General features: G+C 41.8%; 2 protein-coding genes across 3 annotated transcripts in view; both read left to right on the top strand.

Annotated features, from left to right (window-relative positions):
• aldh1l1 (aldehyde dehydrogenase 1 family, member L1) overlaps positions 1-24693 on the top strand; it is a 40168-nt gene extending 15475 nt beyond the window's left edge. Inside the window, exons 8-23 of the mRNA XM_039798438.1 lie at positions 9057-9182; positions 9293-9384; positions 12227-12374; positions 12458-12577; positions 13307-13434; positions 13915-14065; positions 14187-14257; positions 15044-15149; positions 17639-17726; positions 17885-17978; positions 18071-18170; positions 19785-19883; positions 21736-21901; positions 22003-22108; positions 22188-22387; positions 24292-24693. Of these exons, the coding sequence (XP_039654372.1) occupies positions 9057-9182; positions 9293-9384; positions 12227-12374; positions 12458-12577; positions 13307-13434; positions 13915-14065; positions 14187-14257; positions 15044-15149; positions 17639-17726; positions 17885-17978; positions 18071-18170; positions 19785-19883; positions 21736-21901; positions 22003-22108; positions 22188-22387; positions 24292-24347 (1851 nt within the window). The 3' untranslated portion in view covers positions 24348-24693. The remainder of the gene's footprint in view (positions 1-9056; positions 9183-9292; positions 9385-12226; positions 12375-12457; positions 12578-13306; positions 13435-13914; positions 14066-14186; positions 14258-15043; positions 15150-17638; positions 17727-17884; positions 17979-18070; positions 18171-19784; positions 19884-21735; positions 21902-22002; positions 22109-22187; positions 22388-24291) is intronic.
• A 2002-nt stretch (positions 24694-26695) lies between these two features.
• The window catches only part of LOC120557817, an 81740-nt gene continuing 80626 nt past the window's right edge, over positions 26696-27809 (top strand). For both annotated transcript variants that reach the window (XM_039798444.1, XM_039798443.1), the window contains exon 1: positions 26696-27613. The gene's annotated coding sequence lies outside the window, so the exon portion shown is untranslated. The remainder of the gene's footprint in view (positions 27614-27809) is intronic.

Here is a 27809-nt window from a genome sequence, read left to right as displayed (position 1 = left end):
TATTTTGGTCTGGGTTCACTCCCTTGGCCTGATTGCCTAAGTTTGAACGGGAGTGGCATTGTTGATCAAATCAGCTCTAACTTCCCTCAAATTACGGAAAGGTGTAGGTGCTGGGGCACAATATGTCAGGTGGTGCCAAGCAGCTCCTGCCTTGCCGTTTACTTGGACAGAGCGTGAGGTAACCTCCCTCACTTCGTATGGTCCAAGCCACCTGGGCTCGGTCCACTTTCTCTTGTGGACTTTCACTCACACCAAGTCACCTACCTTGACACTGCTCCGGGGCTCCTCTTCTCCCGGGGTCTGTGCTCTGGCGACCTGTTCAGATAAAACTGAAGAAAGACTGGTCAATGCCTTCATGTAGTCATCATATTCTTGTTTACACACATCCAGGGATGGCATATGACCTCCATCCCTGGGTGGGCCTGGCATTTTTCTTCCAGTCAGTAACTCAAGAGGAGATAAGTGTGTGTCGGATCCTGGGGAACTGCGCATAGACATAAGAGCTAACGGCAGTGCTTCTATCCATGTTAGTTTTGTACCTTCACACGCTTTCAGATACGTGTTCTCTGGCCCCATATCTGTGAAATCTATGGTATGTCTTGAAAGGGGGCTGTAGGCACAGGGAATTTTCCTGCTGGTGCCTTGAATGGTTTCTTGTTATTGTGTTTGTTGCATGTGTCACATTCTTCCACACAGTTGGTGATAATGTCTGACATCCATGGGTGCCACCATCGTTCTTTCATGTTTGTCAGGGTTCTTCTGGTTCCCTCATGGGTGGGGCTGTGCATGGTTGGGAACAATAGTCGACATAGCTTTGCCGGAGCCACTATGTGTCCACTGTGTGACCTCCAAATGCCGTCTTTATCCTTGCATGCTCTTTTCTCTGCCATTCTGAATGTTCATATGGTCCGGCCTCTTCTTGGATGTCTTTTATGTTTTCTGTGGTTAGTTCTGTTGGTCCTCCCTCTGGTTGCAGTGTCATTTGTCTGGGAGTGTACCCTCCAACTTCTTTGGCTCTTTGGTCTGCTGCTTCATTTCCTTTTACCACTCTTGTGTCTGCTTTGTCATGTCTTGTGCACTTCATTATTGCCACTGCTGCTGGCGCTTCTACTGCTTCCAGTAGGGTTACCAGTTGATCCTTGTGCTTGACAGGAGTCTTGCTGGTGGTCAGGAAATTCCTCTTCTGCCATTGTGGTCCATCTATATGCACCGCTCCATGTGCGTATGCTGAGTCTGTGTAGATATTGACCCTTTTCCCTCTTGACCACTGCAGTGCTTTTGTGAGTGCCAATATTTCAGCCATTTGTGCTGATGCAGGTTGTGGTATTATTCCTGAGTCCACTTCGGTGTGTGTACCGTCTGCGTGTTGTTCCATCACCGCATAAGCAGCCACATTTCCACTTTCTCCTTTGTAGCAGCATCCATCTGTGTACAGCTAATGTGCATCTGGCAGAGGTTCGTTTTTCAGGTCTGGCCTGAGTTTCAGTTCTTGTGCTGCCACTTCTTCACAGCTGTGGGGTTGTCTCAGCTCCTTCTGTATTTTCCGTTTTCGTTCAGTACTGAACGTGAATGCATTGTTCTGCAGGAATTCGGTCACTCCGTGGTCCGTGTGGATCTGCAATGGGTGATGCATGACCAGGTGGGTAGTTTTTTGGACAGCTTTCGATAGTGCAGCCAGATGTTGAGCACAGGATGTTTGTCCTTGTTCATTTGTTGTTAAATTTTGAGCTGTGGTAGGTTAGCACTAACCTGTCTCCGCCTTTTTTCTGGAAAAGAGTGGCATGAACATGTCCGTTCTTGACAGAAACATCAAGATGAAATGGAATGGTGTAGTCAGCCACTAGGTCTCTGAGTGGTTGGATGAGGAGGGTGTAATCAGGGATATAGTTTCTGCTGTACCCCGTCAAATCCAGGAAAGAGAATTGTTTCTGTCGCGTTCCCGAGACTCCAACCACCAGTGGAGTGCTGTCATATGATAAGGGAAGCTGAGTTGCGATACAGGAATATGTAGCCCCAGAGTCAGCCAACATTAAGTGTTCCCTTCCATTTATGGTGCATTCAACGAGTGGCTCTTTCGGGGGTGAATACGTGTCCAATTGGTTGGCTGAAGTCTCTGGGCCCCATCAGTATTGTTCTCCCATCCAAGCCTGAGTGGGCAGGTGGCTTTGGTTGGGTTATTATTAGTCTTTTCTGGTATTACTTCAGTTGTGGCACCAGATGTTGCCAATTTATAATTTTTCCTTTTCAGTTTACCCAGCAGTTCAGTCAGCCCCCTTGTGACATCTTTCTCTACAGCTTTCTTTTGTTTACGCCCCCATGCAGGTCCCCACCTACTACTTCCTTTTTCTTTCCATTCTGTGTCTGCCACTCGTGCCTGACTCTTTGCTCTGATATTCAAAGTTCTCAATACACTCTCATCTCTCCCTATGTCTGTCAACAGTCCTTCCTCTTCCCACTTACAGAGTATCTTTTTCCCTGTCTCAACCCATTGTTTCTGCTGCCCCCTCGGTGCTTTCTTCCCCAGTTTCATCAACAGAAAAGCTTTCAGTTCTTCCATTTCAGCACTGTATGCACAATCTTTCACTTCTTTATGCTATGATACAGTCCCCAACAGCACCTGTCTCTGCTTTTCAAAGTGTCAATTTGAATCTGTAACGTCAGTCTGTCCCTTGTCCTGCTGTATGTTGCTCTCAAAAACTAGCTCTAGAGTCTAGCTCTAAACTCACTTCGTCACCACTACTTGTTACTGTTTCACTCTTTTCCTAAAGTATTCTCCCCTGTCCGTTCTGACACTTCACACAATGAATCCTCACTAGTAATTGTTTTTACTTCAAACTGTGCCTTATTCATTTTATCCTCTTCACAGTATACCTCAAAATCAAACAGCGCTCTGGTAATTTTATTCTCTTCACAATATACTTCAAAATCTGCCTCCGTATCGAAATGTAAAACGTTTTCTGTCATTGCATTGAATTCACAATCATTAGCTTTTTACAGTATCTACCAACCAACTGACTGCGATTCCTCTAATTAAGTCAAATTAAACCAACTCTCCGATTTTTCTAACCAAGAGCTTTTTACGGTGAATTCACAATCATTGGCTTTTTACTGTATCTACCAACCAACCGATTGAATAAACAACCATTGGCTTTTTACAGTATCTACCAACCAACCGACTGCGATTCCTCTAATTAAGTCAAATTAAACCAACTCTCCGATTTTTCTAACCAAGAGCTTTTTACGGTTTTATTTCATCCAATGTACTGAACTTTCCTACCAGTTGTAGATCAAAAGCTTTTTACGAGTCTCTTATAGCCAATTTATAGGTCTCGTCAGACCATTGAACCTTCGAAGGTTTACCTCTTTGATTTTAGTTTTGCCCAACTCTCCGGTCTCAATGAACCAAGAGCTTTTTACAGGTCTAATTTAGATTTAATTTTTGTTGCCCAACTCCCCGAATCACGGCGGACCAGGAGCTTTTTACAGGCTAATTTAGATTTATTTTTTGTTGCCCAACTCCCCGAATCACGGCAGACAAGGAGCTTTTTACAGGTTAATTTAGATTTTTTTTTTTTTTTGCCCAACTCCCCGGTCATAATGGACCAGGAGCTTTTTACAGGCTTTCTTTTCACTCTGTTAACAGTTCTTATTTTGCAATTTCGTTTTACTGTTTAGTTTTCTTTTATACTCTTAAGATTTCATTCAATTTACCAACGGCACTCTTGTTCTTCTTCACTCAAAAATTTGGTTATGCTCAATGTGCAGAAATTAGATAGTAACAGGTCTCTGCATACCTTATTTTTGACAGCGCGCTGTTTTGAGTGAAGGAAAAACTGGAGTCCGTCCTGTCTGCTCAATTCAGGGGAAAGTCCTCTGGCGCCACTTAGTGGATCACGTCGGGGTAACCACTTTGTTGTGTTTCAAAATCCACTAAGTAGGCAAAGAGAGGATTTAAAAGTTTAACAAGTATTTATTTAAGTAAAATCATAAGAGCATAAACGTGTACACGGGTCCGAGTTGAGCAGGCACACAGGCTTCTCTCATCAGACTGAATTTTCTGGCTTATACATGAATTCATATATCAGTCTCTAAGAGCATTTTGATTTGTTTATTAAAAGTTGGAGGAGTACCGTGGTTTAGACTTGGCGTCCCCTGATTGGTGCACAGACTGGTCCCAGTCTTTTTGCACACGCCCTCTTCATCAGTTGTTAGACAGACTTTAGCTATGCTGATGGTCAGAGAGAACAATGAGCCGCTGTTGCCTGTCACAGGTTGAGGAGTAACTTATTTTCATGGTCAAACTGATATTAACTTCGTTGCGGCACTCTTGTTGCTCTCTGACCACCGTCATACAGTGCTGCTTTCTGCACGTACAACAGTATCCTTTTCTCATTTTGCCTGACCAAGCTGTCACAGTGCTCTTCCACTAAACACACTAAACACACAATACTATTCAACTATAATTTGTATCCTCATAAAGCATAGCCAGCTTGACTGATTATTTTTATTTCTTACACCACCAAGATGACGTCAACTATGAGCTTTGTTGAGATTCGCCCGTTTTCAGCAGCAGTTTCAAATTGTGAGATTTGCATAGGAAATAGGTGTCAATGGGACTTTGAGGTTCTATATATGCCTATTTTACCCACCGAACTGTCGTAATTCAACTATGACAAGGTAAACTCGGTTTTGCATTCTATAACCCCTTTAAACAATTTCACAAGTCTATCTTAGAGATGGTAGAAGGTGTGAGAAGGTGTGATGGCTCTGCTTCACATATGACACCAGTATCACCGGCTGTGAATAGTAAACACGGTCACTTTTCCGGATCATGCAGATTTGGATTTTGTCTCCATGAATCACCTTCATCTGGTCACAAATGTTCCTTCTGTGCACATCTTCTTCCTGAAAGAAGTCATGCGGTTCAAGTTAGTGCTGAGTGGCAGCATTGACTACGTTTTCATACACATGATATTCAGACTAACCTATTTACATGGCTAATGAAAGTGAATAGTCCACAAATATTCCCGTGTTTTTCCTATGGTTTTGTGTGTAAGTGACTGATGGGAACAACAATCTTTGAAACTGGTCCAGTATTAAGCGTGAGGTTACAGCGGCTACTTTTAGCATGTATAGAGCACATATTTTCACATGTAAATCGGTAAACTATTTGTTTATTTGAACCAAAACTAGAGTTGTGATGTTTGGAAAAGTGGAAAGACAACCCAAAACGGCTTTTCATAGTTTTATTTAGTTTCTGTCGACTTTGAATGAAGTGTATTTTACGATGCTTAAATTACTATGGCTTTAGCGAAAACAATTTCACGGATGTTTTTCTGTTTAAAGGGGTGATAGAATGCAAAACCGATTTTACCTTGTCATAGTTCAATAATGACAGTTTAGTGGGTAACTAGGACATACATAGAACCTCTAAATCCCATTGACACCTCTTACCTCTGCAAATCTCACAATTTGAAACTGCCTCTGAAAACGGGCAAATCTCAACAAGCCACCTAGTTGACGTCAACTCGGCGGCTCCTCCTCATTTGGCTCTAGTCTCTCTCTTTGTCACACCACAACATTTACATAGGCTACACAACTGACCTGAGATTAGTCTTCTGAATCTAGGTCGTGCAGATCTCAGAAATTGTATACATTGTTCATCTGCTATTTTACCATTGAATTCACTTCTGAGACTTTTTTATGCGAGAAATCAACTATGTAGAGGTCAAATATGGGCCGTTTTACGAAAACTGATGTCTAATTGCAAATTCTGTCCGACTGTGTGTCGGAGTTCAGCGGATGGTGCTGCCTGTGTTGCTGCCTGTGTTGCTGCCTGTGTTACTGCCTCGCCGCCTGGCCTGCCTTCCTTCACAGACCCCGTCCTGCTGTCAGCTTGATTGAGCTCCGTCACGGCACTCCATACCCGCGCAAAGTCACCGTTTTGTGGGTGAATGGACTACCAAACGCCGCTGCCTGGACAGAGCTCCAGAGCCTGCAGCTCCCCTCTTCCTGCTAAATGGCCGGTGTGTGTGAGTGAGAGCGCGGTCAGCGAGCTTGTTACGCCAGCAATCTCTTACCACAGGTTCCAGTTAATCTTATAATGTGTGTAATTATAATGTGTTGAGTTATTTAAACAAACGATCGGTGAAATAAATGCCTCTTGTCCGCGAGTCTCATTGATAGAGCCTGCGGCTGGATGGAGCTAGCTCTATCAATGAGAGCTAGCTAGCCTCCTCTTAGAATTCCTCTAAATTCACAAAAATGTATAAAATTGAAATCGGACACCATTGTTAGCTTTATAAGACCTTGGGGTAGAGGTTATATAAGTGCCGTGACAAAATTCAAACTGTAAATATACTCTAATTACACCGAAAATGAAGCTAACTAGCCGCAATCTGTACACATAGGATTGAAGGGACAGTCATTTTCATTTTTCATTCATTTTATTGTTTATTTTTACAGGGACAATGCACAATTAAGAGTAATTGCACCAGAGTTAGCTAATAGCTAGTTTACATCTGCTGTCCCTGGGTAGGTAAACAAATAAAATAACATACATTACATATACACCACATAAGACATCACAATACATACATATCCAGGAATATAAAATTTAAAACCAGAATATAAAACAGATAATTTACAACACAGTCATTAGTGGTTGCAGATCTGTTCTGATAGTAGCCAGTACTTAAGCTTATTTTTAAAATTTGAGAACCTGTCGAGGCTTCGAATGTTTGTAGGTAGGGAATTCCACAACCCCACTACTCTGACTGAAAAAGCTTTTTGCCCAAAGGCTGTTTTTCTGTACTGCGGTACCAAATCTCCCCTGGCAGATGCTCTAGTCCTACCGGCACTTCTGCTATGGGTCACGCATCCCTGAAGAGGGAGCTAACAAAACCCCTAGTGTTCACAGAAATTCATTAATACTAATTAATACTATTAATCTGACACCATTGTTAGCATTATAAGACATTGGGGTAGATGTTACATAAGTGGCATGATGAAATTCAAACTGTAAATATTCTTTAAATACGCCGAAAATGAAGCTAACTATCCATGATTTGTAGCTACACATAGCTAGGATTGAAGGGACAGTCGCAGCTAACGAAACCCCTAGTGCTCACAAAAATTCATTAAATTGGAATCTGACACCATTGTTAGCTTTATAAGACATTACATGATGTTACATAAGTGGCGTGACGAAATTCAAACTGTACTTTAATTACGCCGAAAATGAAGCTAACTAGCTGCAATCTGTACACATAGGATTGAAGGGACAGTCGCAGTTAACGAAACCCCTAGTGTTCACAAAAAATCATTAAATTGAAATCTGACACCATTGTTAGCTTTATAAGACATTGGGGTAGGTAGATGTTACATAAGTGGCGTGACGAAATTCAAACTGTACATATACTTTAATTACGCCGAAAATAAAGCTAGCTAGCCGCGATATTTTCCCATTGTACTGAATGGTACACATAGCTAGCTAGCTGCTCCTCCTAACAAGACCCGTCACCTTCATAAAAATTCCTTAAATTCAAATCGTGTGTGTTAGCTTTTGTTAGCTTTGTAAGACCTTGGGGTAGCTGTGATATAAGTGTCATGACGAAATTCAAAATGTAAATATATTATAGTTATGCCGGCAGCCGGCTGAGCCCCGTAATGAAGTAATCCACAAAGGGTGACTTTGCCCTGGGTATGGAGCCCAGCAGGCTGCCGCTTTCTCGTCAGACTGTGTGCAGCTCCTAATGTCCGACACGTCTTACCAAATTTGCAATTGGCCATCGATTTTCATAAAACGGCCCATATTTGAGCTTTATATAGTTGATTTCTCGCATAAGAAAGTGTCAGAATAGAATTTGGTAACGAAACATTGCAGTGTCTGGAATATGAGATTCTGTCGCGTCTCTAATGTGTGAATGGTGATTCGCTCAACCAATCAGCACGCAGCTCATCTAAATATTCATGAGCATACCATATTTGGAAGAAAAGCTCTTGTTACAAATAGGGTCAAAACACAGGGATGCATAAGGGCCAATAAAATATCCTTAAGGAACAGAGTGAAATACCCTATATAATCAATCTTACTCTTTAACAGAAAGGTCGACCTCCTTAGAAATCCTTTCCATAATGTTGTCAGACACTTAGAATATTAATCTGAGTCTGTCAGCGGCAAAACGAGCACTTTTGTGAAGGTAAATACAAGCTGGACAATTGCCCTATTAACTTACATTGTAGCTTGTTTTGCCGCTGCCGACTGCAGCTATCTCGCTTAATACTGGACCAATGTCAAAGATAGTTGTTCCCATCAGTTACTCAGACTCAGGTTGAAAAAAAACGGTAGTTACTCTTTAAAGTGCCCATATTATGCTAATTTCCAGGTTCATAATTGTATTTAGAGGTTATATCAGAATAGGTTTACATGGTTTAATAAAAAATGTACTTCACATTGCTGCAGCTCCTCTTTTCACCGTGTGTGTTGAGCTTTCTGTTTTAGCTACATAGTGAGGCATCTCACTTCTGTTCCATCTTTGTTGGGAGTCGCACATGCGCAGTAGCTAGGTAAGGACCTACTAGCCAGTCAGAAGCAGAGTATGAGGGCGTACCACGCTAGCAGCTAGACGAGCATTATAACATGTTACAAAGTGATGCACGTTTGTCACGGAAGTAAAGGCTGGATTACAATAGAGCTGTTTGGAGCAGTTTGTGAACAGTGTTTTCTGTTGGAGATGGTAAGTTCCTTTGGGGTGGACTTTGGGCTTTTTCACTTTGTAAACCTATAACATGCACAAAAAAGATATATAACACAATAAAGGAAAGGGGAAATACAAAAAGCATAATATGAGCACTTCAAATTGTATCAACAAAATCGCAGATGGAAGTTAAATAAATACTCTAACATACAATGTCAGATGAATTTTCTCCATTTTAAACATTTTTCCTTCTGCAGATGCACAGACAGAGGCTAAAGCACTGCTAATCTGATTGTTTTGAAAGCTTATTGTTTGTTTTTAGTCATTGTGTTCATGTCATGCTCTGTTTTTGTGCAGCTGTTGGTGAAGAATCTTCAGTTTGAGGATGGGAAGATGATTGCTGCAGCGCAGTACTTTGCCTCAGGCAGCAGTGCTGCTGTAGAGCTCACTGAGGAGGAGAAAAGCTTCGCTGAACAGATGAGGGTAGGCCTCCGCTCCGTCTCATTCTAGGGAAGCTGAAAGAAATCTAACTGAAAAGTTTGTCCACTAAGAAATGTTCCGTGTTGACTTTTGTTGCTGATGTTTCCTCACAGACAGTGTGGCAGAGTATTCTGAGTAATGTCAGTCAGATCGAAGACTCCACTGATTTCTTCAAGTCTGGTGCTGCGTCCATGGATGTGGTCAGGTAAGGAGAAAAGGGTGAAAGATGGATTTATCTTCTTAAACAGAACTTATCTGGTGCACTATAGTCTAACACATCCAAAAGCAAATATGGCAAAGTTTTGAGACAAAATCAAATCAAAAGTTAATCTATCTATAAATTGATGCATATATGCACACATACATTCATTGTAATACAGTATTTATCTGCACTGTACAGTAATTACTGTTATTATTAATTCAAACTATGACTATAGGTTGCTATATAGCTGAAAGGTAAAAACTGTTTGCATCACTTAACTTCTGCTGCTGTAATCAGCTCATCAGTTCCAATGTGTTCCACTAGTGCTTCTCAGCAGAAAATAAGTGTCAACACAGACCATAATCCACTTATCCATACAAAATGTCCACCACTTTGGTCCAGACTGAAATATCTCAACATGAATTTCATTAGGGGAGACATAGTCTGGATTGACGGCCAATCATTTCCAGGATAATGTGTGTTGTCGCTGTTCTCTTCGGGAAACAACAACAAACTTCAAGCTAGCAAGCTACACGCTGAAAATGTCAAGTTTTAAAGAAATTTTGGAACGTGCAACAAGGCAGGCCTGCTTGGTTCTTTCAGGGAATGATTGTAAAGATTTATAAAGAATATGTTTATGGCATTTCCTCTCTAACTGAGACGTTTTGGGACCGATTGGTGGGATTGCTGTGGACGAAGTACACACGGAGATACACTGGTAAGAGCCAATGAGGTTTAACCATGTATCCAGCTAATTTAAATAGCTCACGATACTGTATTATGTCAACAGTTAATTTAATATAGTATGAAGCGTTTCTTTTGCGGGTTGCAAATGTTCCACCAAAACAAGTTCCTTCCTGAGACTATTTAGCAGAGCCACCGTTGCTGCGTCCGGAGCTTAGCACCACCCAAGGTGATTGTGATTGGTTTAAAGAAATGCAAACAACATAAAGTGTTTTTTCCTCCTATCCCAGAATGCATCTGTGGTGTAGCCAGACCTTACTCCACAGCACTGTGGAGATAGAGCTGGCAATGCTAGACTTAAGGGAGACACTACAGGCAAAAACACAATTTCTTAATTTTGAGGTTTTGAGCTATTTGTCTTCCATACCATGTCTCTTTCAGACTAGTGGAAAGAAAACATTTATTTTACTACACTATGTCTATTTGCACCTATAGATTTCTTAAATTCACCAAAAGTTAGTATTATGCCTCATTTGCATATTTAAACATAATTATTTCAGAAACTTTGTAGTACAAAAAACAATTGTCTTAATGTAAGTAACCAACTGGGGTTAGGGTTCCGCAGACAGTGTCTCTGTCCAGCCCTCCACCAGCCATCCTTCCCTCCCTCCATCTCTCCACCCATCCATCTCTCCACCCCTCCATGCGAGCAGGTCATAACTGTGTGGGCCTGTGAGCAAGGTTGATGCTATGTTTTGTAGGAAAGGCTTAGAGATATCAGGGCCTTTCCTGCCGTGTTATCTGACTCTTTCAAATACTTCATTTACTGTTTACCATTAACATGTTAATCATCTTTTAGTTTCCATCTATTCATCTTTTCATTCATTTATGCTTATTTTGATGTAGTGCTGTGTATTCTTAGTAGGTAAAGACATTTTTCATTTATAACGAACCTGATTTCATGAAATTTTGTGTGTCTGAAAAATATATTATGCCACTGTACAGCGAGTGATGGACTTACTTTAGTAGCAGCCCTCAGAACTAGGTGGTCTATCAGCTTCTCTAGTAGGGAGAGTGGGGCCCCAAATTCATTCTCTTATGAATATGATACAAATGATTGCTTATACCCAATGTAGAGTGCAGCCAGTCTATGATAAATTAAATATTAAATTATGTTAAATAATTAATAACACATATACGCTACAGGTGACTCCCCTTAAGGGTCCCACATTATGCTAATTTTCAGGTTCACACTTGTGTTTTGGGTTTGTACTAGAACATGTTTACGTGCTTTAATGTTTAAATTTTTTTTATTTTTTTCATACCGTCGGTCTGAATATACCTGTATTCACCCTCTGTCTGAAACGCTCCGTTTTAGCGCCTGTCTCTTTAAGCCCCCATCCTGAATAAGACCAGTCTGCTCTGATTGGTCAGCGTTTCTGGGTCTTCTGCATCTGAGTCTCTGCACCATCGTTGCAGCTGGGGACACACTGTAGCGGCACTTTCTACCTATATATAGTACAGTTGTGACATCACAACTGTCTGAAGTCCTGACAGCTCGTTTAAAGGCACAGTTTCTGAATATGGGCTGTGTAGCATTTCTCTGTGGATTGAGCGTTTTGATACTTTCACAGTATGTATATAGCACCTCGACCTGCTTTATGTTTACCATGTCCATGTTCCCCAGAGAAAGCAGCCTGCTGACTTTTCTTCTACCCTTATGCCACCAGCACCTTGTCACTAGTGCTTCAAAGTGAAACATTTTGACAAATATGGGATGGATTGCCATGACATTTTGTTCAGACATTTAATCCCTATTACATTTAATCACCCAGAGCCATCATCAGCTCAACATTTCTGTGTGTCCAATACAAATGAATGACATCCCACCAGCCTCATTTATATTTTATGTTTATTGTTAATTGGAAAATGTTAGCATGCTAACATGCTAAACTAAGCCACTATATCTTCTACACATCAGCATGTTAGCAATGTCACTGAGCATGTTGGCATGCTGATGTTTTCTCAGAATTCTGACATTAAACTCAGAACTCAAATACATTTTTCACATCCTCTTCCGTAGTAACCCAATCAGGCTGTTAACTAGTTTCATTTAGTCACCATAGTAAGAAATCCTACTGAATCCATGTTCTCTCTCCAGGCTGGTGGAGGAGGTGAAGCTGCGGGCCAGTAGCTGCCAGCTGCAGAACGAGGACGTCTACATGAACTGCACCTTCCAGGATTTCATCCAGATGTGCGTCAGGAAGCTCCGAGGGGAGGACGATGAAGAGGAGCTGCTCGTTGACTATGTTAGTATGTAAATAGACAGAAAGGAGCTCTGACTGGCTGCTATTTGGGAAGACAACATGTTGACTGTGGTTTAATTCCTCAGGTGGAGAAGAACAGCAACAACATGAGCATAAAGATGCCTCATCAGCTGTTCATTAATGGAGAGTTTGTTGATGCAGAAGGAGGAAAGACCTACAAGACCATCAACCCCACAGACGGCACGGTGAGGACCACAACACCCACGGAATCATACAAAATCAACACTATTCTTTTTAATACTGAGTTCTGTCTAGAGCACATTGGTCCATATCCACTATGTTCCACTTCCGGGATTGCTCCGGTGCCGAATGTCACCCTTTACAACCGGTCCGTCCCCTTCCTCTTTCTTTGTGTTGTAATTCTAAACTCCGGTGGATTTATGAGGACTATGGTTAACTGTTCCTCAGATCTCTGCAGGTAAATCCAGACAGCTAGCTAGACTATCTGTCCAATCTGAGTTTTCTGTGACACGACTAAAACTACTTTCGAACGTACACGTTCTACCAAAACAAGTTCCTTCCCGAGGCTATTTAGCAGAGACACCGTGGCTCTGTCCGGCACTTGGCGCCGCCCATGACGATTGTGATTGGTTTAAAGAAATGCCAATAAACCAGAGCACGTTTTTCTCCCAGCCCTTTTCTGGTGTTGGGGCTGTGGCTGTTAATAGCTTGCTAGTTTAAAGGTATTAAAAGGTGAATTTATAAAATGCCAGTCACAATATTAAGTGGAAATAACTTATATATATAGACATAATGCAGATTTTACAGACTTCCGTAGTCAATTTAAAAAAAGAGACATCTTTACCACTATATTGTTGTAACCTGCCGAACTAATCCGACAGGGGAGTTCTCTTATACCACTGTCCTCTCTGCTGGCTGTGTGATTATATGTTCTGTCTGTGTGTGTCCTATAGGCCATCTGTGACGTGTCTCTGGCCCAGATCAGTGATGTGGACAGGGCAGTCGCTGCTGCTAAGGAGGCCTTTGAAGAGGGAGAGTGGTGCAAGATGAACCCCAGAGACAGAGGCAGACTCATCTACAAGTCAGTGCACCTGGTCTTACTAAACTTAACTTAAATCTATAGTGCGTAGTTTCTGTCGTCCCCATGAGGAATTCTAAGTAATGACAACAACACTGTCGGCGCATCCACATGATACAAGCCTTCAGTGATCACGCACCGCCCCCCACCCCTCCTCCACGCAGTTGCTAGTAGCCAAGAAGACACGGAGTATTAAAAAAACATGATGGACTCTTCAGAAGAGGTCATTATCTAATCAGGGAAGGCTTGTATCATGTGGACACACCGACAGTGTTGTTGTCATTACTTAGTATTCCTCATGGGGGAGACAGAAACTACATACTATAGCTTTAAGGTAACACCTTATTATTGAAGCAAAGTTTTTTTATTTTATACATTTTTGTTTGGTATATTTTTAAGAGCAGCCCCGATATATATATCAGCTGTGTTGTGGTCATTCTGTGCCACTAAGTGAAGATGACGTGTTTTTGCTCTGCAACCCAGGCTGGCTGACCTGATGGAACAGCACCAGGAGGAGCTGGCCACCATTGAAGCCATGGACTCTGGAGCGGTTTACACTCTGGCCCTGAAGACTCACGTGGGCATGTCCATCCAGACCTTCCGCTACTTTGCTGGCTGGTGTGATAAGATCCAAGTAAGACTGAAATGAGATGAAACTGATCGAAAACTTCAACTGGTTAAACCACCAAACGATACCAGGATAAAGCTAATCAGCAAAAGAACATGGATGAATACATGGTGTCCTCTTTTCACAGGGTAGTACCATTCCTATCAACCAGGCCAGGCCCAATCGGAACCTCACATTCACCAAAAAGGAACCAATTGGGTGAGAGAGTGGATTTAACACTTACACACACACACACACACTCACACACACTCACAAGTGTGCAGTGTTACAGCAGCAAAACCCCAAAAATGGGCATGAGAAGCATCAGTAAAAAAGCAAGATATAATAAATAAGTAAACAGTAGAAAAGCAAAGTATTAGGGATCGACTGATACTGGTTTTTAAAGGCCGGTACTGATTATTGGTAGTTAAAGAACCTGATAACTGATATTTGGAACAGATATGCATTTACAGTGAAAATGCAAATCTTTAAATCCAAATTAAGATTTTGGCATGTTACATTACTCCAACAAAAAACATTTTTTTTTATTCTTTAAGCGATTATTTAATAAATGAGAAACTTTCAACATAATACCCAGTAAGAGAGATTTAGATAGTGATGTGGGCGGGACATGAAGTCAGACTCAGTGGTGAGTGAAACCGAAGCAGAGGGACAGACACAGAGCTGTAGCCGAGTCAAAGATAAAAAAAACACAGATACAGATAATCTGCAAACTGCTAAAAAAAAACAGGCTGATAATAGGCCAGGGACGATAATTGGTCTATCCCTACAAAGTATAGTACTAGTAGTATAGTACCGGACATAGTAAATATTGCTATTGCACAGTTGCACAGTGTGCTGCCTGTAAAATAGGAACTCAGAAGCAAAACAAGTCTGTAAAGTTATTACCTTGAATCACATATTACTGCAATAAATAAATGACAGATGCAAACACAGGCACTTGTGTCATTAGCATGCACAAACCATCCCTTTCTTTCTCCTCAGAGTGTGTGCCATCGTGATTCCATGGAACTACCCTCTGATGATGCTGGCCTGGAAGACCGCCGCCTGCCTGGCAGCGGGGAACACAGTCGTCCTCAAACCGGCACAGGTCAGACTCTGTCCATACAGCATGACAGTAATAACTGCTAGATACCATCTCCAAATAAGGATATGGTCATTTTAATACATTGAAATCCATTTTAGTTTTAATATTTTCATGTTGGGCATGTTGTGGTTGTGTGTCTCTGACTTTGGACAGTGATCAGCTGTCTCTATCTTGTTGTGGGGAGGATGGACTGATGGAACATCAGGGACCGCAATGGAAATGAGTCCTGGACTTTTTCCATTTCTCCCTGATACTCTGATGATCTCAATGTCTTATACATGTGTGTTTTATGCCTCCGCACCAGCGACAGCTGTGGCTTGAGAATTCCTACGCTAATTCTGACAACATTTCACACAAATGTCTAATAGGATCAAATGATCAAGTGATGACATTATATAACCCAAAGGTCAAGGGTGAACTTCTCTGTGACATTGTAATGTTCCTTAAAGGGTAACTACCGTTTTTTTTCAGCTTGGACCGTATTTTCCTATGTTTTGTGTTTAAATGACCGATGGGAACAACAATCTTTGACATTGGTCGAGTATTAAGAGAGATTGCTGCAGTCGGCAGCGGCGAAACAAGCTACAATGTAAGTTAATAGGGCAATTGTCTAGCTTGTATTTACCTTCACAAAAGTGCTCGTTTTCCTGCTGACAGACTCAGATTAATATTCTAAGTGTCTGACAACATTATCGAAAGTGTTGCTTACACACAGAAACATAGGAAAATAGGTTGGCAAAAAACGGTAGTTACCCTCTAAAACCACTTTTCTGGCCGTAACTCAACACCATAACTCTGGAACAGAAGGTGAAGACATTTGGTCGGAGACTGAGTTGGTGACACTAATCTTGAAACTAAGTCTTTAATACATATATTATATAAGTCTGGACAGACATGGATGTAACTGCAACTTCATTGGTTGGCAGAGGCATAATAATAATAATAATAATAATAATACATTTTATATATATATAGCACTTTTCAATAGGGGTGGTACGGTTCATGAAAAAACATCCGAACCGCTAAGTTCGCTTGTCTCAGTTCGCTTGTCTCAGTTCGCTTGTCTCAGTTCGCTTGTCTCAGTTCGCTTGTCTCAGTTCGGCATGTGTGTGGGTTGCACGGTTCGTCAGTACACTGTTAATGTGCACTAACCACTTACTGCCGTAGTGCCCACTTTCGACACTTACTTACCAGAAATGACAAGCGAGATGAACGCAACACATGGCAGCTGATTGGACAAACGCGTCACGTGGGTCTGGCTGCTCCCGAATTTCAAAACAGACTCTAATGGCGGCTCGTTCAGAATACGATCTCGTATTTTACGAAAATATTTCACCGAAATGTGTTTCTGAAAACATTTTAAGCGAGAAATAGACTATGTAGTTGCTGAATCTGTCTTCATTTCAGATTAACAAAGGTCAGTTGAAAAGATTTTCGTCAGATTTTCGCCAAGCCGACCGCTCCTCAAGTGGAGTGCATGGATGTATTAAGAGAGTGTGCAGTGCTGCAGGTCACGTCACGTGTATGAATGGCAAGTGGGAGAGATAAGGAAGGCTGCCTGGAGTTGGAGGATGCGCCAGCGTCACATAAGTCTGGTGTGTGGGAACATTTTTATATATAATATGCTGAAGTATATTTCTGGAGTGTTAAAGATTAAAAGAAAAAATAACAAGAACCGTACAGAACCGAAACCCGTGACCCTAAAACCGTGATACAAACCGAACCATGGGTTTTGTGAACCGTACCACCCCTACTTTTCAAGCATTAAGGATGAAGTGCTTTTCATATTAAAAGATTTACCAGATATTAATTAGGAATCAGAAACCCATGTAAGCCCCCCTCCCCACAATGACATACAATTTAGAACATTAGAACATGAGATCATAAATTTCAAGCAGCATTTAAAAAAAACAGTGAAAGTGCAAGATGGAATGACAATAACAGAAACATGTATGGAAATGCATTTAAAAACCCTAATATGATAATACAAATCAAACATGATTTAAATACCTAATGACAGTGAAGTTAAAAAAAAAGCATAAAAAAGTATCAAAAAGAGGAAATATGCAGTGTTGCGATAATTGGAAAGCAGACATGGTTAAGTGAAGGCCGTCTTGTAAAAATGAGTTTCAAGGGGTCACTTAAAAGCTGCAGTGGAGTCAGCCAATCTCATAAACCAGTGAAGAGGTCATTCTAGTTCAGTAGCTGCATTTGCATTTTGTCAGATAAACAGAATGAAAATGGTTGTGCAGTCTGCAGTAGTACTGTTGAGTGGATGAGGCTACATGCCAGCAGCCGTGTGAGGCAGCAGTGCGTTGAGGTAAATGCTAACGTGCCGATGTTAAGCAGGTGTACAGTACTTAGCATTTAACACAAAGTACACCTAAGGCTGAAGGGAAATTCATTAGTACTACAGGTATTTGGTCGTACATTTTGATTTAGTACATCTCATCCTGAGGGGAACATGACAGTCTGCAGTCTTTTGTTTCAAGGTGACTCCACTGACAGCACTGAAGTTTGCTGAGTTGGCGGCGAGAGCGGGACTGCCTAAAGGAGTGGTTAACATTCTGCCGGGATCGGGTAGGAACACTTGGCCTGGTTGGACAGTACATTAGTTTTATGGGATTTGTTTTTGTGATATCATCTCCAGATTAAGCATACACTGTGAATACCAGCAGCTCATCAAGTGCATGAAAGTTACGTGAGTTGTTATTAATGTCCTCCTTCTTTTCTTCTAGGTGCTCTAGTGGGTCAGCGCCTGTCGGACCACCCTGACGTCCGTAAACTGGCCTTCACAGGTTCCACTGAAATTGGTAAACACATCATGAAGAGGTGAGAGGTACAGCACATTTACAAAACTCTGACCAAACAAAATGTCACATCACTGCTCATTTCCATGTACCTGTGTCCTCCTGCATCTAAAGCTGTGCAGTCAGCAACGTGAAGAAGGTTTCTCTGGAGCTCGGAGGAAAGTCCCCTCTCATCATCTTCAGTGACTGTGACATGGACAAAGCTGTGCGCATGGTGAGGTCATTCATAATTCTAGTCCTTTAGTTTAAGCCATAGAAATAATAGAAATGATAGACATCAGTGACGTCATTTATTGATTTATGGACTACCATTTTTGGTAAATTGGCAGTCAGCATCTTGTTTTTTTGCAACCTGATGTGATGATTTCTGACGAGGGTTGGAGCCAAGGGGGTAAGCTTTGCTTCAGAACTCGAGCCATCTATGGCCCCATTTTGTTGCAACCTGGCCATCACCTCCTGTTAGCATTCCGCTGACCGCCATTGTTTTTTTTACATCACTTGACTGCGAATAACTTTACATCTGAAGCGTTTAAAGACTCTATTTGTCCATTGTTTATTTCTAAAGAAACACGACAATGTATAAAAGGCTCCATTACCTTGTACCTGAAGTTATGGCTCCGTAGCAGACGTTTTTGTAAAAATAGGCTAACGATTGTGTCACATAGTAGAGGAATTACCGTAAAGTACAGGATAAGCTTGCAGGCAGTTTGGCTTACATGAGCTGTTTAGGATTAATTACTAATGTTAACTAGCATTTTCGTTAGCAATAATTAGCCTGTGCCCATGTTATCTCTTTACATATACCTACACTCTCCGTCTCAGTAAGATTGGGAATGATTGAGATTTCTCTTGGCGCAGCTACCAGAAGACTTCCAGCTTTCAGACAGGTTGCTCACGTCACATTCTCTCAGTTGGAGGCTGCGCAGTAAAGCTGGCCATCACCGGAAAAGTGCTTCTAATAGCCTTCACTGGTCTCCGTCCAGAGCAACGGGGTCTGTTGGTCCATTATATAATGTCTATGGTTGGAGCTGGGGAGGATGACACAGCCCAACCAGTGTTGTTTATGGTTGCTATGGTGCTGCGCTAAGCTAAACGCTAAAGGGGGAAAAGTTGTTGATTTATAACCCTTCTGAAGCGAGTCATCCGGCGGAGATTTATCGACGGGTAAACACAGACCCCCGGGTACTGGAGCCGTTTCATCTGCATGTACGGCAGAACAGAAAACCTGCAGATTTTCACTTAAGTCACCAGCTAACGCTGGCTTGCTAGCTTGGTTGGCAGAACACTGAACAATAAGCGACCAAATGTTCAGATGAACTCTGCTAAAGTGAAAACACACAGTGAGAGGGTCAAAGTTTAAGATGAAAACATGGACAACAGCCAAAAACAAGTTGAGGTCTGTTTTAATGTCCAGAGTGTTAGCATGGTTAGCATCGTTAAGCCTCTGTCCTGATTGACAGGTCCTAAAGCATCCCCTGCTTTATCATCTATTTTTAAATAAACGAGACCATCATTTACTACATGATCATCATGTTGTATTAAGGAAGACTTGAACTAGTTATTGAGACCATAAACTCATTATGAAAATGTTTACTGAGGTAATAAATCAAGTGAGAAGAAGGCTAATTTTCTCATTGACTTAGACTATAGAAATAGACTTCTTTTTGGAGCCAGTGGAGTCGCCCCATGCTGGAAGTTACAGAGAATGCAGCTTTAAGGAGCTTCAGCATTGGCTTTACATTTTAAAACCTAGAGAGTCCATAATTTTTTACAGTCTATGGTTTAAATAGTTTCAGAAGTAAAAAACTGTGATATCTGTGTATTTCAGGGCATGAGTTCAGTGTTCTTCAACAAGGGAGAGAACTGCATCGCAGCTGGCAGACTGTTTGTGGAAGACAACATTCATGAGCACTTTGTGAAAAGAGTGGTATGTCTTTTTATCTCAGATTTGCATCTCATTTTCTCAGTTGTCATGGAGATAAACAAATGATTATTTATAAATACTTTAATATTAATTACAATGAATGCAATCAATAAATGCTTCGTACTTTATATCCATATACATTTTTAATGTATTTCTGCATTTTAACATCTTATATTAGTGTGTATTATTATTATTATTATTTTGACGATACATACCTCATGTCATTGCATCCTTATTGTCACCAACAAATCATATCATGAATCGATTGTTAAAGGGTAATTTTTTTATGCATTGATGTCTAAGTGACTGATAGGAACAACAATCTTTGTAATTGGTCCAGTATTGAGCGAGAATGCTGTAACCTGCAGCAGTGAACCGGGCTGCAATGTAACCCTACAGGACAAATGTTAAGCGTCAGTTTGCATCCACAAGTTCTGTTTTTGCCGCTGGCTCAGATTATTATTCTATTAAACAAAAAGGATCTTACTGTTTAACAAAAAGGTCTATCTCTGTAGAAATCCTTTCCATAATGTTGTCAGACACTTAGAATAATTATCTGAGTATGTCAGCGGCAAAAACAGAACTTTTAGTAGACGCTAACTTAAGGTGCGCAATAGCTAAATTACTTACATTGTAGCTTATTTCGCTGACTGCCGACAGCAGTGTTCTCACTCAATACTTGAGCAATTTTAAAGGTCCTATGACATGCTGCTTTTTGGATGCTTTTATATAGACCTTAGTGGTCCCCTAATACTGTATCTGAAGTGTCTTTCCCGAAATTCAGCCTTGGTGCAGAATTAAAGCCACTACGAGCCAGTCCCACAATGAGCTTTCCTTAAGTGTGAATTATACTGGCTGTTCCCAACCTGGTGCGCGCCATCGTGACGTCAAAATGACGAGTGCGAGCCGAAGTCACGCACCACTCTTTTTTTTTTTCAGCGGCGCGGAAACAGGAAGCATGAACGAGCTCCTGGGCAACCGGATGCCAGGATTCTCAGAGTGACTGCAAGTCTCTTTTGTAAACTTACTGGGTTAAGATGAGTTCTTTTATGGCAAATGAAAGGCTTGATCCGACCAAGTAGGTAATTGAATCAAATCGAAGCATTGACGTAAATGCTGCTGCCAGTTCTGCCGTTGTTTATCTTTTTCTTTTTCTTCTTCTTCTAGTCTGTAGAAATAGCAAAGTCGGTAGCCTTTGCTCATTAGCACCACCTCTGTTCAGGAGAAGACTACAACTAGTGTCGCAACCACCAGCGCGGGTATAAATAGTTACGGCGATACCATGACGTCACATTTGCCAGCTGGGCTGCAGCCAGTATAATTCACGCTTTAGTATGTGCCATTTCTGTGTCTGTAGCTTTAAATGCTATTGAGGAGAAGAGAGGTGGGGCAAAGTGGAGGGTGGGGGTGGGGCCTTGACCAGCTTGCAGCCACGGTTGTAGCTCTATTTCCTCATGGGCGGGCCAAATTCTCTGGACAGCTGTGGGCGGCGGGCAATGCAGAGAAAGGGGAGGTAGGCTAAGCAAACTCATATTAATGTAAAAAATGTTCATGCCATGGGACCTTTAAATATTGTTGTTCCCATCAGTCCCTTAGACACAAAAACAAATAGGGAAATAGGGTTGGAAAAAGAAAAGTTGAAATTACCCATTAAGAGGTTATTTAAAGGCTGAAATATGAGAGACAGACTGCAGTGAGCTTTACTTAAAAGATTACTGTAGCATAGAGGACAACAGGACATTTCAGTAAAACATCTTAGTCACATACTGAAAACTCACATACTGAAATGAGTGATTGAGAGATTGAGAGTGTGCATCTATGTTTTTGTGGTCATCTTATTTGACATTTGTCTCAGGTTGAGGAGGTCAAGAAGATGAAGATCGGTGATCCACTGGACCGCGCCACAGACCACGGCCCTCAGAACCACAAGGCCCACCTGGACAAACTGGTGGAGTATTGTCAGATTGGCATCAAGGAGGGAGCCACTCTGGTCTGTGGGGGCAAACAGGTGCAGCGGCCAGGTAATGTAGTGATGTCTGTGTGGTCCACCTGTGATATGACAGATGATGCATGATCTCATGTAGGTCTATAATGTGCTGTCTTGTTATATGTCTGCCTCCAGGTTTCTTCTTCGAGCCCACGGTGTTCACTGATGTGCAAGACCACATGTACATCGCTGTAGAGGAGTCATTCGGCCCCATCATGATCATTTCCAAGTTCAAGAGCGGGTAATGCTGACTCAAGATTATGCCACATTTACCACAGCTCACAAAATGTTCACAAACTGTCTTTTCTTCTCTGGCTAAGCGAGGTGGACGATGTCCTGAGAAGGGCCAACGCGACAGAGTTCGGCCTGGCGTCAGGTGTCTTCACACGGGACATCAGCAAAGCTCTGTATGTCAGTGAGAAGCTCAATGCAGGCACAGTTTTTGTCAACACCTACAACAAGACTGACGTGGCCTCGCCTTTCGGAGGCTTCAAACAGTCTGGCTTTGGCAAAGACCTGGGTAAGAAAACCTGCTACTGTTATTATGTAGCTGTAGTTCTTTAGTCGTTTCCTGTAATAGAAATGGCATTACATAAAGATACATTTAGGCCATTAAGGGTTGAACAGGGAACCAGCTAGCCAGGCTCTGTTCACAGGTAACAAATGTGCCTTCCAGCTCCTCTCAAGTCCCCTGACTAACATATTATATCTCATTTGATGCATCCGTACAAAAACCAAAATGTAAAAACAAGTTGAAAACTGGATATATATGGAGAGCAAGGGCACTCTCATCCAGAAGGATAGATACATAACTGTCTGTGAATTCTGTCATAACTGTGTAGCTATGAATGATATTCAGGCTGAATCCAGCATGGCATAAATGTTAGAGTTGTCAAGTCTGTTGATTACTTGAAACCGGCTAAAAAATGTTATGTCTCTACAGTAGGTACAGTAGGCCTCCATGCATCGTGATTAGAGTGCGGATCGGGCCGCATTTTTCTGTCCGAGCCAGGCCCGCGTCCAACAGAGCAGTAACCGAGCCCGACAGGCATTGAGATATTTATGTCCGAGCCCAACCCGAGCCCGACACAGTTCAAATCAAATTTTTTTCTTATACTAATGACACATGTACGTTTGTTTGTGTGGAAAGCCCACTTTTATTAAGCAACTGTAGGAAGGCATTCAGAAATGTCAACAGATGAGAGCATCAGCGCACACGGGGAAACAAGCGAACGTTAACACAGGCGCGCACAAGAGGCGTGCTGATTTGACCAAGCCCGACCCAACCCGATCATTTCTAAATATCTGTCCGAACCGTACCGTTTGGGTCAGGTATCCATCCTCTAGTCGTGATAAAGATTGATTGTGTACTGTAGGTCGTTGCTCATGAATGGGTGTTTGCACTGCTGGATAATTAATAAAACCAACAACGTCCAGCACTGTAAGACAACGTTTATTTAACTGGCTATTAGGGGTGTGACGAGATCTCGCGGGATTAAAATGTGATGAGACTTCTCGTCAAGGTAGACATTCATTCAATTTAAATCAGTCAGAAGTACAGAGCAACAGCCAGTAGAGTCTAACCTGGTTGGTCTAATAATACATCTGGCTTTGAAGATGAGTCTTGCTTGGACCTCTAAATTAGCATAGAAGATCCCCCCCGCCCGTTTGCCAAAGTTGACTCAGAGTTAACTTTTGCAGAGCGGTAGGGGAGTTGCAATTGTAAAAAGCTGACTGTAAAACCCAGCGTTAGAACATTAGCAGGTACGGCCACTCTCTCTCTCTCTCTCTCTCCCGTGCGCCCGACACTGCAGTGTGCAGTTCAGTGTGGTGCTGACTCGCACAGATCGCTCTTTTTCTCTGTCTTTTTTTAAGCAGAAAGCGAAACCCAAACCCCTTTACTTTTAATGATATTAAACAAAGAGAAATGTTCTCCCCTCATCCTATAATGGTCATAAATCAATACAAGAGCAGCCTACTTCCTTGTTTACTGCTGCAATGAAACGCCTGGTTACATTGTAACCTTGGCTCTCTGAGGAAAGACTATTTTTCCAGTCATATTTCTTAATTTAAGTTTTTTTTTAAATAGTTAAAATCTCGTCTTGTCTCATTTCGTGAGCTGTGTGTCTCGTCACACCACTACTGGGTATACATTACAATACAACAATACTACGGTATATTGACCAGAAACTAGCTATCTAACTGTATTTTTTCATTACTGTTAGTGTGGATTATTTAATAGTGCCCGCCTCATGCTGATCTTGTGAAGCTCTGCTGTTAACAAGGAAACACAGGGATGTAAACGGCAGATGTTTGAAACCCAACACACTTGGGTCACATCCTGCTGCAGAATTGGGACAAAGTACTCAAGTTTGTTGTGATTATTATCCATACTTACTGCAAGTGTCTATGTCACTCCAACAGGACAAGATGCTCTCAACGAATACCTGAAGACAAAGGCAGTGACCATCGAGTATTGAGTTAAATCCCAGGAGGGAAAAGCAGCGGGAGGCAGTGGGAGGGACATGCAGACCTGTACTCATGTCTCATTAGTGACTACTGACTAATATTACTGTATGTGCCTTAACATCTTTAACATATGAATGTTCAGTCCTCTCAAAAACCTCTGAGCCATGATGTAGTAGGTATTGTCCTAAACTATGCAAATGAAGAACAAGTGACCTCTCCGACTCTTTTGTAATCAATGTGATTGAGTTTTTAAAGCAAATAGAAATATTTTCAACAGATTGTATTCATTTCTAATATGGCTTACATTAGGTCAAATGTAACATTTCTAATAACAATGAGAACTGCTGAGCACCATCACTGCTGCGTCCCTCTTTATTCCTGTTGTGTTGCAGCAGCATGAACGTCTGCAGGCAACACGATGATGTGTTCATACAAACTACAAATGTAACATTCTAAATCTTGAATCATTTTATTACACAAAGTTCCTCGTGGCTCTTAACCCTTGAAATGACTGCTCACTGATAAAAAGGATATTCCACCATTGGAAAGATGAATATATCTTTAAATTGGGTCACTTATGTAGTAGAAATGTGAAAAATGTTTCGAAATTGGTGGCTTCTGGGCCGAGAAAAGCCCAAAAATGTGTTTTTGGCTCATGTGGATGAAAGACACCAAATCCCAGAATGCACTTGCTTCGCTGCTTTAGAGTATACTCCCAAGCCGCCTACCGTTTACAGACAGACAGACAGTGAGACAGTCTACTCAAGTGTGTTTTATTGTCATTTCAACCATATACACAAAACAACGTTTTCAAGTGGTTACACAATTAAAATATATAAAAACGACATACGAAGCAGGCTACATTTAGTGCACAAACATTATATGCGCATATCCGTAAAGTTCAGCAAACACATACTAGCATTAGCACTTGGTGGGCTGTAAACACCAAGTATAAACACAGCCATAAATTTGCGTGGAAGAATGGTCGGCATTTAACAGTCACAAACTCCACCAGCAACACAGCCCACCTCGACTAGCTAGTCTTACCCAGCGACAGAGCAGCCGGCCTGGTAGCTGGATAGTCCGGTACACTGTTGTTCAGCAATGTTTCCACAACAACAAAAACACAGCAGTCTCTGAACTTGCGTTGGGAGTTTCATTGAAGTTGGATGTGCTCCAGTTTGTTGTCTAATGTGCGGACACTTGCAAGCAGGATTGATGGAACAGGTGGCCGGCTAGCGTTAGCTTTCCACCGGCACTCGTTCAGCATTCCCCGCTGATGATGTCCCTTTAACGGCCAGAGGCATCGAGCAACACCGCTGGTCTCCATAGCAGGCGGGCGAAGCTCGCGTAGTGTGTCGTGTATTGACCAATCACAGCGTTGGGTTCTTTCCTCTAATGTCAAGCGGGGATATCGGCTACTGATAGTAAAACGAAAGCATCAAATGCAAATGTTGTTCCTCTCTCATTCCCGTTTAGTTTGGTTGGTTTCCCCAAGGGAGGACGGTGCTTGCAAAGGTAAACTGATTTGATGTAGAAAGGGGAAATTGTGAAATGAATTAATTTAATCTAACTTTGGAGAAATATTTATTTATATTATTATTAATAAAGACTTGCATTTGGTATATAAAGTCTTGGATTTTGTTACAAACGTCTTATATATGTTTTGCCTTTCCTAAGATTAAAGCTGCAGTAGGTAAGATTGTGAAGATCCAGGACTTTGCCAACAAATTTGAACATCAACAACTCAGTCCCTCCCCCCTTTCTGCTGCAGCCCAAACCATCTCCTAAGCCCCGCCCACACAACGGAGTTTGACAGAACTGCCTAGGCATGTCAGACAACATGTTCAATAACTAAACACTAACACAACGTTAACTTTACTTACCAACAGTAAAACGATGCTAACTAGCAGGCTACCGTTAGCCATTTCAGCATCACATCTGACCAACCACTGTGCAAACGTTACTATTATCCTCACCAACGTAGCTTTGTGGACTTTTGACTACTAATAACCAAGTGAAAGATAAATCATTCATGGTAATTATGTTACCTGTCGAGAAGAAATGTGACTACATCTGCATCGTTCTTCAGATCTTTAAAATTCTTTTGGGGAAACCTTTCTGCAGCTTGTGTGCGGGGAGGGGGGAGGGGAGAACGCTATTATATGCGTGTGCCTGAGTGATTGACAGGCAGATAGACCACCCCTGTGGCCTGATTGGAGAAAATCGACCGGGAGCGGTGGAATTTTGCCAATGGCACTATAGGCTGTAGGGGTGCCAGAGGAGCTGTTTTTTTTATTTTACATAATTCATGTAGTTCTACTGGGACATAGGATCAGTTTCAGCAAATATGACAGAAAGTTAGTTTTATAAGACTTACCTACTGCATCTTTAAGCTACTGAACCTGTATTTAGTCAGGATCCGTCTCTGCTTCAGATCTCTGACAGTGTGCAGACACTCAGCCAATTTATATTCTCTGTTAAGAGTCAAATAACAATTTAGTCTACTTAAACTTAAATTAAGACGTGTCCAAAATGTAATAGCTGGTTTCTGTATATTTAGCAGTAATGGGAAACGACCCGTCTTTCGTCGACAGGCGTTATTTGGCGTTTTCCTTTGAACGTTTAGAATTCTTCTACAGAATTCCGTGTGTAGGGTCTCTATTGGTGTTTGTCCCAGAAGTCATGCTCCAATCTACTGAGTGGGCCCCAAATTTCACTTCCATAGTGCTATCGGTACACTATCGAATTAAATGTATTAATTTAATTTAATTTTGTATTTAATTTATTAATTTAACATCTCCATGTGCCTGATGGCGTGTCTCGCTGTGAGAAGTCAAGATAGCCCAAATCACCATGAACCTGGGTGTTTTATTTTGAAATCTGTTTTATTTTTGTAAAGCATCCGGCTGCACTGTGGTCTTCGGTCTTCCTGTATGTGATTACCTGCCTGGCTTGACACATTCGCTCGCGTATCGCGCAAGAAATAGAGGGGAGAAACTATCGCTGTAGCGCCCGGACCGACGCGGACGCTATACGCGCCCGGTATGAACGGACAGGTTGGATAATATGGGCGCCGAAATAAAAATAACTGCGCTACGCTGCTATACGAGACGCTTACGCGCCCATTGTGTACTCTGATTTGTGCATGTTGCTGGCTGGGCTCAGTCCATAGATATATACACTCAGTCCTGCAGCAGCCCGAGAGGCTCTCCATCCGGGACACGGACTGCAAGGAGACGGCGTCGTGGAGCAACAACAGGCCGGATGTCTGCAGGTAGCCTGAGATATGATTTATAATGCAGTAATAAATGCTGGAGAGAGAGAGAGAGAGATAGAGAGACGCCCAATGTCTAATGGCAGAAGAGAACCGACATGTCGCCACTGCGAATCACTGGATATTTGATTGTTTCTATATTTCATTTGTGTAGCCTATTTTTGCGCAGTGTTTTTAGGTCTTTGGTTTTGTTTAA

This window comes from Perca fluviatilis, chromosome 4 (genome assembly GCF_010015445.1).
Source record: "Perca fluviatilis chromosome 4, GENO_Pfluv_1.0, whole genome shotgun sequence".
In the NCBI taxonomy this organism is placed as follows: Eukaryota; Metazoa; Chordata; class Actinopteri; order Perciformes; family Percidae; genus Perca; species Perca fluviatilis.
The sequence above is the reverse complement of the archived record's forward strand: the minus strand, read 5'-3'. Positions and strand labels throughout refer to the sequence as shown.